The 17,859-nt window shown below is 39.5% G+C and overlaps 1 protein-coding gene across 2 annotated transcripts in view; it reads right to left on the bottom strand.

The window, feature by feature from the left end:
* Positions 1-5,526: 5,526 nt before the first annotated feature.
* The window catches only part of lin7a (lin-7 homolog A (C. elegans)), a 46,321-nt gene continuing 33,988 nt past the window's right edge, over positions 5,527-17,859 (bottom strand). Inside the window, exons 4-6 of one of the 2 annotated variants that reach the window (XM_063500987.1) lie at positions 11,747-11,956; positions 11,127-11,342; positions 5,527-7,381 (exon numbers count right to left, since the gene is read on the bottom strand). In XM_063500987.1, coding sequence (XP_063357057.1) covers positions 11,127-11,342; positions 11,747-11,956 — 426 coding nt within the window. In that variant the 3' untranslated portion in view covers positions 5,527-7,381. The remainder of the gene's footprint in view (positions 7,382-11,126; positions 11,343-11,746; positions 11,957-17,859) is intronic. The other variant, XM_063500986.1, reaches the window with a different exon arrangement.

The following is a 17,859-nucleotide window of genomic DNA, read 5'->3' as shown; positions in this document are numbered from 1 at the left end:
TTATCAATGCCTCAAGCTTCTGGTGGAATAACTTTCTTGGCATTCATCAGGTTCCTCATTAACAAGTGAGAATTATTTCAACCCCACAGCCTACCTGAGTCTTGCTGCTGAGCATGTCTGTTCCTTTATGACCAATAATAGCTTTTTTGATCCAAAAGGAAAATTCATATGTTGTGCATGAGAATTAAAAATCCTGATTTCTCTAGGTCCAAATGATTTTCTGCATTTCTGCATCTCTCCCTCTTACAACAGAGAGAGAGCATTCTTACAGTACTGATGTTTTTTTGTTCCATAAAGATTTTAAAAAGTCGTGGTCAGAGTTATTCAGGATGGCTTCTAACGTCTTTAGTGTGCATCTTTCCCCCGCCACCCTCAACATGTCCAGTCTGGCTCCAATTACAAAGCCATCTTTCTTCACCAGGTTGTCCAGTCTCCCTGCATCCTTGTTTCTGATGCTGCCTCCCCAGCAGACTGCAGCACAGAACAGCACACTTGCCACCACTGACTGGTAGTACATCTGCAGCAAGTTACTCAGATGTCAAGAGATCTTGATTTCCTTAACAAATAGAGGCAACTGCCCATTTTTGAATAGTCTGTCTGTATTCTGGAACTCGTCTAGTTTGTTATCTATTTTGGTATCACCTCAATGTCCACCCCACAAACTTTCTGAGGCTGGAGAGGAGGATCTTTGGAAATCTACTACTATCCTTTGTCTTAGTGATGTTCAATATGAGGTAAATGGCCTCCATAGTCAGCAGATCTCAGTTCAATAGCACACCATTGGCATGTGGTGGAACAGGAATTATAATCATGGATGTGCAGCGACTGCTTGGTGCTATCATGTCAATATGGACCAAAATTTCCAAGAATAATTTCCAGGATCTTGTTGAATGTGTCCCACAAAGAATTAACACAGTTCTAAAGGCAAAAGGGGGTCTAACCTGGCAGCAGCAAGGTGTGACTAACAACGGGCATGTTAAAACAGATAAATAAAGAAATAAAGAAACAATGAAATAACAAATATCTTTGTAGCAAAATGTTTAGGAGAGAGGTAATGTATTCCTATCTTTCGTAACACTTCCGTACTGTTTATAATATATATTTTTTGATTTCCTTCCTCTTTAATAAAGTTTCTTCAGTTGTGTTTTCTTTTTTTTAGTTTTCCCTTTTTCTCTCTGAGAGGAATTATTTTGTTTGGAGAAAGTTTATGAATATCAAGGTGATTCATCTCCATTTAAATAGGGACACACTTTAATTTGGAAACAATTCGTTTATACTCCAAAATGTGCCTCTGTGTGCAAGCTTGGTGAAAGTTTGTATTTGTTATAATACCACAGAGCCTTCGGTCATGTAAAACAAAAAAATCTGTCTATATTAAATCTAAAAGAGATACATCTAAATGCCCAACAGCCGTGCAGTAAAACTAGTCTAGCCTAGATAGAAATTTACAAAAGAGATCACAAGTTAAAGGTAAAACTAAAGAAACCGCTGGGAATTTTTAGATTGTTGTATCATCTTTGTCGTGTCTCACAGCCACAGATGTGAGCCTTTTGAGAAGGTGTTGCATTCAAGCTCTCTTTACCATCTGCAGACGTGGGTGAGGAATATGTCACCTTCATTAGTTTAATCACTTCAGGCTTCAGTCATGTACTGCAACACTGGATGGGTGATGGAGAGTGGCACTAACAAAGCGTTTATTGCATGAAACACAATGAACAACACATTGCTTTGTACTTTTGCTGTCACAGTTTGAGTTTAGCACCTTCCACTTACAAGGGTCTCTTTATTAGTTTCAGAGTCTGCTCTTTGTATTGATCCAACAAAAGGCTGATGACTTACTGTTCCAAGGCTAAAGACCTGGATAAGACTTCAGAGGCACAACTCAGTACACAAGGTGTAATCACTCGGCCTTTTAGCAGCTGCACTTCGATCACTGAAAGGCAATCAGACCCGTGCTGCTGTAATCGAGTAGGCACCTGATGTAACTTTTGTCTCCAAATCAAAGGTTACACTCAGCAACCAGTTACTGAAAAGACTGCAGTATTCAAAGGCCTATGTCTATCTAATGTGTCTCCAAATTTTGTATTCCTGTTTTTTATTCTGTTTCAAACAGGCTGTTTCGGTCTCTGTAACCTTAAATGCAGTTGCTCCTGGGCACGCTCAATTCAGCAAACCGGGCAGTGTTTTTACCAGAGACAGTATAAAAGGTGGAAACGGCCACTGTGACATCACCTGTTGGTTCTGGAAACATTGATTGACTGTGGCGTTTTTTTTTTGTTGTCTCAACCTACATTCCTAAACTGTACAGGTGTCATATCAGCTAATTAGTACCAAGTAACAGACCAATAACATACTAGAAATGTACTCACTAAAACTGAAGCACAAATGTCTGAGATGGTAGCATTGCACAACAAGCCATAAGATTAGAAGAAGACATTCCCGCCACCCACACACACACACACACACACATGCACACACACACACCACCCCGTTCAGCTATCTTAGTGAGGACCTTCATTGACATAACGGTTTCCCTATAAAACGCACATAATAAGACCCGCTAAGAGGACTTATGGAGGACAAAGTCTCAAGGTACAGGGGATACAGGAGTAAGAATGGGTGGAGTATTTAGGACCTCTGTATGCCAGTGCACCAGAATCACAACCGTGGAACAACAAAAACTCAAATTCCTAATACCTAACCCTAACCATAACCATAACCTAATTGTAACCCTGACACTAAAACCACATTTTGAGCCTCAAAAAAGGCCTTCAAACTTGAGTTTGACCAACCCAACCCAACAGTCACTTGTGAGTGTGTCCTCACAAGTGACTGTTGGTTCTCACAAGTATAGTAGAATGCAGATTTCGGTCCTCACAAAGATATCTAGACAGGAACACACACACACACACACACACACACACACACACACACACACACACACACACACACACACACACACACACACACACACACACACAGAGTGAAATTCACCTCCTTTCTTATGAAAATAGCTGGACAGTATGGGCCCAAACTGTTTTGCACCAGACTGCAAACATGCTTTATTATGCTGTAAACTTGGCACTATAACATGGCAGTCTATGGGGATTGACTCTCAAGTTGCCAGTAGGGGAACTGGAGTCTGGGTTAATTATTCAGCTCTTGTGCATTGGATTTTCATTTATAACACCAAAGTCTTTATAAAAGGAAGCTTTGACATGTTAAAATAGCTGTGGGCACATATTTGGGCATTGATTTTTCAAGCATTGAAAAATAACTTTTATTTTAGCTCCCAAATAAGATTTAAAAAGCTTTGTTTTAAACTGAATCATATCTTTCTAACAGCATCTTTGCTCCCTCATACTATTGTAATGGTATTTTTTTTAATTTGGCACATTTTTAACCAGACCTACACAATCCCAAAGGGATTTGTGCCTCCACCCAAGACTGAACAGGTGATTTTTTTTTTTTTTTACCTCTTTAATAAATGTGTAAACCTCTACAATATAGATCCACTGCAGACTGCAAAGCAGCTGCTAGCTTGGAATCCAAGAGGTTGGCGGTGCCTTTGCTGGTCTGAAAAACCAACAAGGTGTAAAGCAGAAACAGCTCTTTCAGGTGGTGTGTTCAGACAGAATGGAAGTGAAATTTCACCTTGCTGAAGTGTTTATGAGCCATTTCACAACTCACAAGTACTCGCTCCTAACAGCTATAATGAGGAGTACAACTGATAAGTGAAATCAAGCAATACAGCAACATTTTTTCAGGACTTACCAGAAAGTCCTACAGTTTATTTTTCTCCTATCCCTGTTCTCTTTTAAAATCTCTGTCTACATACATAAGTGAAGTTGAATCATAAAGCTCCAGCTAATGGTGATATAAGCTGGACTTTTGATTAGTAATTGTCGCTGGCATCTATGGGAACATCTCAGCTATTAGGCTTTTGCAATTCAATTTTGACAAACTAAAATACTGTGAACTTGCATGGGTGCATTTTCACCTCTATTGGAGGTATTTGAGCTACCCAGTGACAATTTGCATCAGTTTGCAAATTCATTCTTGCATTACTCTTCCTAATCTACAGAGAAAGGGGAAAAACAAGGCTGTTGGTGTATGATTACGTTAAAGAACGAAGCACGTTTTTGCATCACATCATAATTTCCCCCTTTCAACACACAAGCAGGTGCGTCATGGTGTCTGGTGTTGTTAAGAGTTTGAGCTTTTTGGCACAGCGAGGAGGATCTGTATTATTTTGAAAGTATTTCTTGTTTTGTGTATCTTGTGTGTTTTACTTCCCGTCTTTGTCTTGATTCCCACATTTAATCATCTGCCTGCTCTAACTGTTTACACCTGAGCCCAGGCTGTCCTCTGTGTGTGTGTGTGTGTGTGTGTGTGTGTGTGTGTGTGTGTGTGTGTGTGGACGGGTATTAACATCTTCATGGGGCATTCATTTTTGATGGTTAGGGTTAGGGTAAGGGGCTAGGGAAAGCATTGTGTCAATGAAATGTCCCCACAAGGATATAAATACACACATGTGTGTGTGTGTGTGTGTGTGTGTGTGTGTGTGTGTGTGTGTGTGTGTGTCTAAAGCAATTTCTCTCTGTGTGTCTGTGAGTTCATGATCCTGCTCCTTCTTTTTGTCTCTCTTTCATAGTTTTATGGATTGCGTTACTGAACTTAGATATCTCTTATGCAGCACTGAAATTGCTTTTCACTTTAGATCCTGCCTGTCTGCCCCTGTGGTGCTTTGCATTTGGGTCAGTTTACCAGCTTTATCTTAAACTGTAAATATAGCACAAGGGTAGCAGCAAAGCTAAAATTATTTCCACATAGGGCCTAAATGCATGATTGAAGAGGTTAAAAATGGCTTCCATAAAACCTAATCAAAGAATCTAAATATATATATCTGATACACATCTATAAAATACTTTATAAAAAAAAACAAAAACCCTCTCTCTGATGCTCACAGACACTTGAATAATGAGGTCCAGTCCCAACCCAACCCTGACACACTTTCACTGTGGAGGGTCTGCTACATTAAACTGAATAGGTATATTGTTATGTAAGTGATATTTATGATCTTAATAGATCAATTGGTAGTGGTATAAATCAAAAGTACACGTGTCTGTTAAAGAAATCAGTTGCCCCAAAGCTGCAGCTAAATTTCTACTCTTCTCCTTAAGTCAAGGGTGTCCAACTCCAGGCCTCAAGGACCAGTGTCCTGCAGGTTTTAGATATCGCCCTGGGTCAACACACCTGAATCAAATGATTAGTTCATTACCAGACCTCTGGAGAACTTCAAGACATGTTGAGGAGGTAATAGAGCCATTTAAATCAGCTGTGTTGGATCAAGGACACATCTAAAACCTGCAGGACATCGGCCCTTGAGGCCAACCTGACCGAAGTAAAGAGACCCTTCAACAGCCATAACTGTGAAGTTTTTAGGACCCAGACTGGAATTGGGCCAATGTGCTAGGATACCATAAAATGCATGCATGCGATACAAAGGAAAACTGCACAACTTGATCACTGTACACAAGCACATAGATTTATTTATACAAATATAGTATGTATAACAATTGCATATCAAGAGTTTGTTATCTATTTTTTTTTTTCATCTTTACGTTAAATACAGGACCATTCGCTTCAAAAATGCAAGTCAATTAAGAAAGAGTACCGATGAATTAAAGGTACAAAAAGGGATCTGTCTTATTAAGATGTACTGTGAGAGTCAGAAATGGTTGTAAATCATATAAAACCTGGACATTGAGGTCACCTAATCCCAATATTTTGACATTAAGCAGACCTCAGAGGAAACAGGTTTTTTGGGAAATAGTCAAATGTGGCAGTGTGGGACACATTAATGTAGGCTGCTGTTCATTTGGGCTTAGGGGTTAAAGCCGATGAAATCATCACTCACTGCAGTTTTAAATAAAATCTCTGTAACATCATCAGCTTTTACGCGAGCTGCTTTTAGCATACAGGTGTTTACAGAGTCTCGCATTGAGGAAGTGATGTTTAATGCTGGGGATAAATAAAAGAGTAAAAGCCAGCTACTGAAAATGTAAAGAAAATCAACAGTAAACAAAAAAAAAAAGAGTTAAAAAGACTTATAAATAAGTCATCTCTGGGAACAACGGAGCAGAAAACCACAACAAGAAGCTCACCAAAGATGGAGACAACGTAAACACAGATTTGGCGGATTTCCACTTTGACTCTGGAGTTCAGCTACTTGGGTGACAAAGAAAATGATTTCTCTCACAGATCCACTGGGAAAAAAAACAAACCAAAACACTCCACTCATAACACAAAATGCAGGTAACACATCCACGTGAACTATGTGCTAGTATTTAGCCATAATGCAATGAATAGATTTTAAACAATCTGCACATGATAGAAAGAATACATAATATTTTAAAAGGAACATTAAAACTTTGTGTTAAATCTCTGATCTCGTAAACTATAAAATAGACAGATCTGGAAAAATAAACATAATATTCATTTAATTCTGTTAAAATCAAAAGTGATGACATTCTGGTAATCTGTCGGGAACATTTAAGATTTCTGAGGTTTAAAGTGAACCTCCTTGTAACATATATTTTCTAGATTAATTTCAGTTGGGAGTAGCTTATAAGTTCTTTTTATGAATCGCAGTTATTGCACATTAACTCTATGCGCCGTCTGTAAATCTCTTTAAATGGCACCGAAGACCGATTTGGACTCAGGAGCTGCCTTACAGTGAATAAGATGCGATTTGCTTTACGGTGATTTACATTTGTATATGTACGGTGATGAATTTCATTTTAAAATGTAAAAACCAAAAACCAAAAAAAAGTGTGTTATTGCTAAACCTACGAGATACAAAATCTTTTCTTGCTACAATATAGAAGGTAAAAAAGAGTTCATCAAAAACAGGACACAGAAAAAGGAAATCAATGGTCATTCATACAGAGACACAAGCACCAGTAGAGGAATCAATAGAAACACCACTGTACAAATGATATCTATGGAAAAATGGCGAAGGATCCACTGCGAAATGGATGAAAGCAAACCAAGTGGATAAAATAAACCAAACTACAAACACAAGAAAGGGAGTATTCAAGTCACGACTGGGGTGTAGAACCTAGAAAAGGGACTATAAAGTCAAAACTTTCAGTGTTAGCCTCCCTCATACTTGTTTTTCGAAGCACCAAATTCAGGACAAACGCTCTCTTCATTTTTGCTCAGTAATCGGTGGTACACTGGAAGGGAGAGAGTGAAAGAGTCTTCTACTTTCGGTCGGTTTTGCTCCGCGATGGAGAGACGCCTTTGGGATCCTCAACACAAACAGATGGCCTTAAAGATCCACACACTTCTTCACTTCTTCTTCTTTTGGAACAGCCTGGAGGTCACAAAGACAAGAAAAACAGGCTGAGAGCAATGCCGTGAAACACAGCTGCACTAAATGAAGTCATGCTGAGTTTAATTTTTCTTCTGTTTTCTGAAAAATGTCACATGGTGTGGTAAAAGGATAAATTAGCAACAAGACAAACATTTAATCTTAAAAAAAAAAAAAAACCCAGTATGACGCCATATACTTTTAGGATCCATCCATCCATCCATCCATCCATCCATCTACCCAATGCATTTGTCCATCCAGTTTTTGCTCCTTATCCAGTTTGTAGACATGCCCAGACCTCCCTTTACCCATCCACCTCCTTAAGATGTTCTGGAGGTATCCCGAGGCTCTTTTCATGCCAGAATAGAGGCATGTCGCTAGTTTGGCAATCCAAACATTTGACTAAAATGACAAGGGACAAAGCAGGGATTGTTTTTCTTCAAAAGACACACCTCTCAAATTTTTATGTTAAACTCAAAAGGATGGGTTTTAATCAAAATGTTCTCATAATCGCAGACGGATTGTGACAAAGATGATATCAGAGGGGCTTAAATTTTGATCTACACTCTGAAATTAAAAACACAGAGGGAGGATATTTTTTGGTGAGGAGAAGATTGGAGATGAGGTTTTTTTTTGTAATTTACATGAATCACCTGCAGCAAAATGTGCTTTCCTTGAGAATTTTTTGTGTTAAAATTAACTGAAGTTACAGGATAGATTCAGTTCAGTTCAGTTAACTTCAGTTTAATTTATTTAGCAACAAATCACAACTACAGTCCTCTCAGTATATTGTAAGGTAAAGACCCTACAATAATAGAGAGAAAACCCCAGCAATTAGCAATAAGCAAGCACTTGGTGACAGTAGGAAGAAAAAACTCCCTTTTAACAGAAAGCAACCTCCAGCAGAACCAGGCTCAGCAAGGGGCAGCCATCTGCTGTGACTAGTTGAGGGGACGGGGCATAAAAAAAGAAAAGAAAAAAAAAACCGTAATGCTTATTAGAGAACATCTAAATGTTAAATCGAAGCCCGAATTAGATTCTTGACAGGGATCTGGTCTACATATACGAGTGCTCTATAAAAAAAAAAAAAGATCAACTATTGTTTAACTGTTGAAGAGTTCAGCTGTATAAAATAAGACAACTCAAAAAAGTCTGAGAAGATAAAATATTAACTGAAAGGAAAAAGTTGAAGAGCCGTCACTTCTTAAGTATACATATATATATTTGTGTGATGAGGAGGTGCACCAGTATCACTTATGAATGCACCTCTTTAACTTACTTCTGGCTCTGACCTTTACATACAGTTTATGCTGGTTAACAGAGAGCAGAGAAACTCAGAAAATGTGACAGAGAATGGCTTATATTGCACTCTCGTCACTTGGTCAGCAGCTTCTTGGATCCCAAAGCAGATCACTGCGGTCAGCATGCCGGAATTGATATAACATGATCCCTGCTCAGTTCGCTTTCTGTGGCTCCACCACAACACGCTGTTACAAGCTCCTAAGAACCATCCCAAGCTGTGGTGTGCCAAGTCCAGGACAAGAGATATGCTCGGGGGATTTAGCATCAAAGCCAAAGAGATCTTGGACACATGCCTCTAACACGTCAGGCAAATAATTTGTGAAGTTTGGGCAAAAATAGGGATGACTTGGTTTCATGGTCTGAATAGTGTCTGCACTTTCTTTTTGATTTTAAATTGAATGTTTTTCACTACAGTAAGCAAGAGTGAGCTTTAGTTTGCTTGGCAGTGCACAGCCTTCTTCTAATTTGGCACCGTAAGAAAAAATGATCTAAAGCGAGTCAGGGGTAGAGCCTCCATCCAGCTTTAGCTTACAAGTAACAACACTCCAGGCTGCACCTGTGTACCTGCAGAGCATGAACCACAGATGTAATCGGTTTAAGCTTGAATAATTTACAACCCTTACAACAGAATCACTGGCAGCACAGAAGAAGAATCAGTAATGTTTGCACAGAGGATCCTGGCTGCTCAGTTTGCAAAATATACTACTGAGCTTTTAGGCTCTGTGCTGGGATGTATATGTCTGCTATACCTGCACACAAGCTGAAAGAAGTGCTTACATGGGCAAAACAGAGTACGGTGAATAAAATTCAAAAGATGAGGTTCCATTTCACCGTTCTCCATCTCAATTCTTTTATTGTTTATCTGCAAAATGTTTTAACTTTCTTGCACCAGAACATTCAGCAGAAAGTTTTTATTATATACTTGACATTAAATAAATATATAAATGAATCCAACAACCAAGGAATGAAGCAAATCGAGGTAAAAACTATTTTGAGTAAAAGTATGATGTCTGGAAATATACAAGATGAATAATTCATCTAGAAAGATTTTGCGACAATAAAAGCTCGGTCACCTTGAAACAAGAACAGCTGGGAGGTCCAAGCCCGAGGCTCTGCTTATGCTCATACAGGAAATGATAAAAGGTGTACTCTCTGTGCACATCTGCATTCCCTACCCACCTTTGATTTCTTTTAGTGCCTGCAAGTCCAAAAAAACAGCACATACTTTTGATCCTAAACTCTGCCACAGTTTAAAACAAATCAATGCTGAAACACGTAGACAGAAGGTCCAGAAGTTTATAGAGAACGGTACATTTATTATTTTTTAGTTTTAGTTTTTATAACTTTGCCTCTGTTTGATTTAAAATCCTTTTCATGGTGTGCAATTAAGATGCAACTGACAATCAGAGTCATGGCCAGGTGAGGCCTGTTACTTTGTTATTTCATTACAAATTAACCAGGTAAAAGATCTGCAGTTTATTCTAAGTGTTGAAATTGTATTTGGTAGCTTTTCACTTTAACTCTAAATGAAGTCCAGGCTAAAAAAAAAAAAAAACAATCTCTCAAAGAGATATCAAATCATTTAGGAGTGGCCAAATCAATTCTCTGGTACATTCTTAGAAAGTGGATGATTTATTTTGATGGGTAAGAAAAACAACTTTACAACATCGAATCAATCACTCAAGAACAGGAAGGCCTGATTACCAGAAAAAATCCAGGAGAGGCCGAACAACATGAACAAGATGAACTTGTTTTAGAAAGCCAGGAAGAGAAAAATATGAAGGAGGGAAACAGCTCATGATGTGAAGAATACCACATCATCTGTCAAACATGGTGAAGTGGAAGTGTTATGGCATGGGCATTTAAGCGTGCCATTGGAAACAGATCACTAATATTTACTGATGATGCGACTGCTAATAGAAGCAGCAGGAGGAAAACATGCACAGAGCTTGAATGCTCAGATTCAGCCAAAAGCTACAAAACAGATCGGACAGAGCTTCACCAGGTAAAGCTAGCATGATAGCAGTTTACCACAACTATCTGCATTCACTTGCGAACAGGTGATGTAGTGAATATAACTTTTTTTCTCTTGAAATCCTCATCCCTAATCCTTACACCCTTATCAAACAGTGCCAACTGCCGATTGGTGGAAAAACTACTGTATTGTGGATTTATATTCAGGCAAAGTTGATGGGATTGTGCCCGAATGATAAGCTTGGCGATCCTGATGAGCTATTAGTGGCGTTTCGACCTCAACCTGGGCTGCAACACTCCTCATTCTGTTAAATTTCAGTTCTTTGCAGCAGGACAATTTCCTTACGTAATCTTCATCAACATGCATAAACACAACTTTTTAAAGTAAAGTTCTCAGTGGTAGTGTTTCCTTTTCCTTTTTTGGCATCCACCTCCCCCCACCCCTCACCCTTAAAGCAATGAAGCGCCTCACCTACGACATGTGGTTCTGCTGAGAGGCCAGATTCTGCTGTTGCTGCTGCTGCATGAGGAGCTGCTGCTGCTGACGCCGCCGGGCCGTACGCAGCTTCTCGAAGCGGGCCTCCATCTCCTCCAGCACTTTGGGGGTGTAGCGAACCACCAGCTTCACGCTGTCCTTGGCTGCCTTCAGTAGCTCCACCGCTTTCTCGTGGTGCTCTCCCTCTACACTCTGCAGGGGGTTTCAGAGGCAGGGAAAGAGTAGAATATTAAAGGGGGCTGATTTTAATATATATATTTTTAAAAATAGTAACCCTTCAAAGAAAAAAAAAGAATATTTTCTCCACTATTATTACCTTACGATCAAGTGAAATGACAAGGCTTAGCTTGTATGATGCTCATATCTCTCCAGCAGCTGACGAAATTTCTGCTACTTATTCACAACATGTGCAACTTTGCGACCTCAATAACTCACATATCAAACTAGAAATCATATACATGGCAAGAAGCTGCTAAAAATATATTTTTGGAAACAAGCTTAAACAGGGGTTGAAAAGCTTATCTACACTCTACTTTCAATCCATTGATCCTCTTTTCCCATATGCTGGATCAGAACGTTAGTCTGGCGAGACCCACCACTCCATTCACAGACAGGAGCTGGTCCCCTCGCTTTAAGCCGCCATGCCTCTCAGCTACGCCTCCAGGAATGATGCGGGAGATATAGATAGGTGAGTTTTGCTCTTTGCCGCCCATCACATTGAAGCCCAGCCCTTCCTCCGTCTTCGGTAGCTCCACCACCCGCGGGTGAGAGTGACCTTCACTGGCTGCGAAGGCTGCAACTGTGGCCTGAAGGAAGAGAAAAAAAGTAAAGGGCTTATTAGTTATCTCAATGAATTAGACCGTTAATTAGACATGAATTCTGACAAAAATACACTTCTACGTATATTTTTTTGACACACACAAGATTTAATACAAGGTTCAACTTTGTGTATGTAAAAAAGTAATATTATATATATATTATGCAATATGCAAATATCCATGGGTTAATCATAGACTGTACAAAAAGGATAGATGTAGCCTTAGGTTCTAAAATGTGAAAGTGCCTTAAAGCAAAAGGTGTTTCCAGGATTTTTTAATGAGGGTGGGAATGAGGGGGGGGGGACCAAGAAGCACCTAAGGGGAACCCACGAGAAACCATAAATAAGTTTTATTCTTTGGCAAATTCGAAGTAAAGAACAAGTTCTCTCACACATCCTTTATTTTACATTCGCCTCTGAAAAGTAGAGGTGTGGACCAAACCATTGTGAACCATTTGAAGGGGAGTATGATATATCTAAAATTACTACAAGAGATTTGACAGCACATTATTGTATTATTATTTCACAATGAATAATTACATTCGCAGCGTAATACCAGTCCTTTTATATACAGTCTAATGTTCCGCATTATGTGTATGATATTAAAGCTATTAGTGCACATTAAAAAAGTGGAGGGAATGGCTAAACTGTGCCAGGTCAGTTTCCCAAGAAACGCTAAAAAACTTTAGTAAATGCCTCATACTAGGATTTCCACATGAAAGTGGATCCTCTTGCAAAATAAATCTATGAATTAAATACAAATCAAGTATTTTGTATGACAGACAGAAAAGTGGCTACTGAGATATACAGGTATGAATAAAACAAACAATATATTAACATTTACTAGAAGTTTTTTATCCATCTGTGCTTCCATCCATGGAGAGGTTGGAAGGAGCCTATCCAAGCTGTCTTAGGGCAAGAAGTGAGTTATTTCTTCTCCTTTTAGTTAAACAGTGAAGAGAAAAACATAATCAAGATGAGAAAGAAGGCAGAGGCACACAGCAGCTTCTTAAATAGTGCCCTCATTATAGACGGTGCAAAGATATTCATCTGAAATCTGATTTGCAGCTTTTGCAAACCACATCTTCAATCAAATCAGCAATTCTTTTTAAAAGCTCTGCAGCTTACATTCTCTTCTGTAGTGTGAAAATAAAAGCAAAGGAAGAACACATTTTAGAAGTATTACAAAGAGACTGCAAAGCTGCTCGCAAACCTCTGACGCACCTTCTCATTTAAGCGACGACGGCCGTAACAAAGCGTCAGGATTTGGTCTGGGCTTGGGATTTAGACTCCACATGAGAAGTTCTCTGGTCTTTCCAAGCACACGGATTAACACATCTAACTTCCACCCTGTGTATCCCTTCCAGCTGGGTGAAGTTTCTTTGAATCACAAGCCAAGCTGCACACTCCTTGTACATTTACAACAAAGCACCGAGGAGCTTGTTAGCCGAGCTGGGAAAGCTCGTGGCAGGTGAACAGAGAGCCTGCGCCCAAAGATCCACAGATGCGATGCCACAGGTGCCTCGCTGTCAAGTCGGCATCATTTATGGTGTGCGAGATGGGGAAAAGGAAGGATAAGAAAGTACGGGTGGGGTGAGTTCTGTTTTGATTTTGCAGATGTGAATCGAAATTCCCAGCAGCAGACGAGGAGCTTGGCAACTGGAGGTCTTTGAGGCTCCCTCCAGGCATCATCCCCGCATCTGCAATCTCTTCCATATTCATATGCATATTCAGATCCACATTTATTACTCCTCATTTCTCTCTCCCCTCCCGCTGCCTATTAATCTGCTTATTGCATTATGACAACTCCCCCTTCTCCTTCCTTCTTCTCTCGCTCTGTCCTTCGCCTTTCTTCTTCTGCTGCTCCCACTCACCCTCCCTGACCTGCTGTTAAAATAAGCAGCAGCTCCTCAGCATGCATACCGTCGCCACCCGGGCCTCGCAGCGCATCGACCTTCACAACTTTATCGGGCTTTCCGTGAATGAAAAACAATCTGGCAGATGGCCGGTGCCTCTCACGCACGGGGGGCATTTTAAATGAAACGCTTGCTGGAGGATACTCGGTAGACACACAACACTGTAAAAGTCTGGCTCAAAGTATCTAAAGTCATTTTAGCATCACCACCCTGTTTTTTTGCTTTTTTTCCCCCTGCTGCTCTGATAATCTCCGCCTCCTTTAAGATCAGTAATAAAAGCCTCGGGCCAGATATTAGAGGCTGAATTGATTAAATTAACAAAGTGATCAAAGTGAATTGAGTTGTTCAAGTGAAACTCAAATCTCGGCTGTCTGCAGATTTTTCTGTCTCACCAACTAAAGCACTCGAGATAAACTGAAACTCTGTCATGTATTTCATCACTGTTGCAGTTCATTCTCACTGCAATACAGTATGAATGTCTTTCCCCATATGTTGATGCTGATTATGTTCAATTGTGGTCCTTGTGGATATCTCTGCAGGGAGTAAAGCACTTTCAAAAATATCCAGTGTTCCCAGTTGGGAAGATCCCACTTCAAACCCTTAGCTGTGTGCTTAATTGCCCAATGAATTTATGCATTTTTATTACAGATTTAGAAGAAGTAACTTTTGAAAGTCTGAGGGAGAGAGTTTGAAATGCTTTCTTCTTAAGAGAAAAAAGGGACATAGAAAAAGACTTAAAAATAACATCTCTTCTAATCATTAATGAGATGTTATTTTTAAGATCAGACAATGGATCCCACTTGAGAAACTTCAGGATACTTCAAAAGATGACACGATTGTCTTTGTTGACAGAGAATCCTTCCCTCTGAGAGAAGAAAAAAATAAAACCCTGTACAGAGTTTGTTTAAAAATGTGTCATATTTAGTGCATCCTGTTTAAAAATATTTTGACAGGTTGGGAAATACACTTACTCTTGCCACAATTTAGACGAGAAACCTATGGAGTCAGATGACTACATGATTAGACTAGAAAGCCTTAAAAGGCCTATTGGGAGTATGGGAAACTTTCTCAAGGATCAGACATTTAAACCAACATCACATTTTATATTTAAGGAAATTATTGGAAAAGGAAAATTTGCCTTGCACCACCACAGCTTCAATGTAGAGAAAGTGTGTGAAATGGCACAAGACTGAACGCAATGGAAGCAAATTTGTTGTGAACTCCTGGCGGCTCTGGCACGTCAAGACGCTAAATCGAGGATGTTATTACCGTAATGGAAAAAAATGGAAGTGAAGGATCATCCTTAAGGAGGTGCTGGTTGCATGTTGATAAACGCTTCTTTTAGAAAATAAAAGAGGGGTTGCATATGTCAAAACCACACTGACAATTTCAGTCTGGTTTCAATTTCCTTAAATTCAACAGATTTGAAAATAATTACCAATGAATGGAACAGGAATTCACGGTCCAGACAACTGCTGACTACGTAAGAGACCTGAAAAAGTTCGCTCTTTACCCCCTAAACTTATCTGAATAGCTTAGCAGTAATAGCTACTCTAGTGAAGTTTCTCTTTTTTTCCTTAGTTTATTTCACTCAGTTCACCAAACTGTTTGGTGTCTTTTGCTGTACCACACCAAAAGACTGTATATTTCAGTTACTTTCCACTTCAGTCACATGGCTAGTCTCCCTGGGGTCTCCCTGCAGTTTACATGAGCCAAAAACACAAAAGAAGATTATACTAGAAGCAGCTAGAAGAGGCACCCCTTTGTAACCCCTTCTACAGCCACAACTAGCCCCACTTGGGGGATGATGGGATATCTTTAATGCTCTGTACAGTCTATTTATGGAAGGTTTAAGTCAGGGGTCTCAAACTCGTAGCCCCAGGGCCACTTGCGGCCCACGTCACCCCTACTTGCTATACTGGCGTGAAGAAATAGAATGCAATTTGGCCCGTGAAGTTACTTTTTTGTTAGGGAGGATTTGTTTGTTGTTGAGTGCAATGTTAAAATAAGTTCTTTAAAAAGCAAAAAATGACTTAATACGAAGGCAACATGAGCAGAGAGTACAAACATATTGAGGGATTGGCTGTGTTAGTTCAGTGAGAGTTATTTGTAAAGAAAACAATTTTCACTAGCAGTCAAAAACTAATGTGCACACTTGTGTCTGCATTTTTATTTTGTTAAATACGAACAAAACTGTGATGCCACGTGTCGGGCCAGAAAGTGAGTACCAGTTTGTAGTTCAATGAAAGGCTTCAGTTAGTTAAAAGTGAGAAAAAAAATTGTGTTCACGTTTGCAGTTTTGTCTTGTTATACAATATTTAAAATTCAACACTACAATTTCTGAAACATTTGTGGGTGTTTTCATGTTTGTTTTGTACTACTTGAACACTAAAGTGGCCCTCACATGAGATGACAGTGCCAGCAGTGGCCACAGCTCATTTAAGTTGGAGACCCCTGTCACTGTAAAATTGGGGGCCCCCAATAGCCTGGTTTTCCTCTCATGAGAGCATTCCAGCTATAGCAGGACATAATCCTTTCATTTTAAAAGATTCCACCCACAAATGTCTGTTTTTCTATATAGATTGACACAAGCAACACATATAGTATTAGTGACTGTCAGGTGCTGGAAGGAGTATTTTTGAACTCTGAAGGTTAAGTTAGCTGTTTCCCTCTGCTAACCACCTCCCAGCTCTAACTCAATAGTTAACAGCAGGTATGAGGATTTGATCTCTTTATCTAACTCAAAGTAAAACAGTGAAAAGATGTAATTCTTAAAATACTGAGCAATTCCTTTAAACAGATATTGAATTGTATTTTACCAGACTCTGCAGGACTATTCTGGAGGTGTAGCGTTAGTGGAGCCAAACAAAAAGAGAAAAGGACTGGCAAGCAGCTCTCATCATTTGAAGCCTCTCTGTGTTCATACACAAAGACTTGTATCCTTTGTTTATGTCATCCTTTTCTGTTCTCGTCCTCCACCCACTCGCGGCGATGAGAGGAGTGGACTCTACACTGAACCAATGAAGGACATGCTCTATGAGTGCTCCTCATCGCATCCCACCCTTCTCTTCCTCCTCTGCACTTTAAATCAGGCAATCTCTCCCTCTCTTTATCTTCTTTCATGAAAGCTTGTGTCTCTTGCTTGTGATGTGCTGATGAAACGTCCTGCTTCAGTCAAGCGGGTCAAGCTCATCTCTTTTGAATACCACAATCTGCTTATTCCACTCACGCAGTGCACCTCTTTCACCTGTGACATGGATGGGACCTTTTCTAAATAGCCAGCAGAAGAAAAAAAAACGTTGGACATCTTAAATAATCAGGTGGAATAAACCAAAGCATAAAAAAGATGTTTTCTTTTAACAATTAACTTGCATCCATGACATTTATGACCTCTCAATCAAAAGCTCTGTTTGTTCCAAGTGCTGAATTGTAATTAAATGAAAGCTCGTGAATTCAAACATTCAGAAGGTAAAGTCAGACAGCTGTGTTTCCATAAGGAGAAATAAGTTGAATGAGTTGAATAGAATCCAGCAGCTGCTGATTGGAAGAGTCTTGAGGACTATTAGACATAATTAAAGACCGATTTACAGCTCGAATCAAAGACATTAAGTAACTGATGACTGTTGAGTCAAGGATGAAGAGCTTCTACTTCAGCCTCTGAGATAAACATTTAGCTCGTTCTGTTCTGTAATGCCTGTCTTTCTTCTGGTAAAGTGTACTCTGACAGTATTGATTCCAACTTTGTTTGACCTTATGAGTCGCGCTATTTTCCCTCAAACAACAACTCTACAGCAACCGCGTAAATACATCAGCACCACCTTCTGACAGTCCCTACGCAGAAATGATCGATTATACTGCAAATTATTTTGAGGTAAGCACTGCCAACACTCTCCATATACAACGCCTTAACATATACCTTTTTCCTACATGAACATAGTGTCAGTTCTTAAATCGCAATTTAAAAACTGACTAACAG

This window comes from Pelmatolapia mariae, linkage group LG17 (assembly GCF_036321145.2).
Source record: "Pelmatolapia mariae isolate MD_Pm_ZW linkage group LG17, Pm_UMD_F_2, whole genome shotgun sequence".
Classification (NCBI taxonomy): Eukaryota; Metazoa; Chordata; class Actinopteri; order Cichliformes; family Cichlidae; genus Pelmatolapia; species Pelmatolapia mariae.
This window is presented reverse-complemented; position numbering and strand designations above follow the sequence as displayed.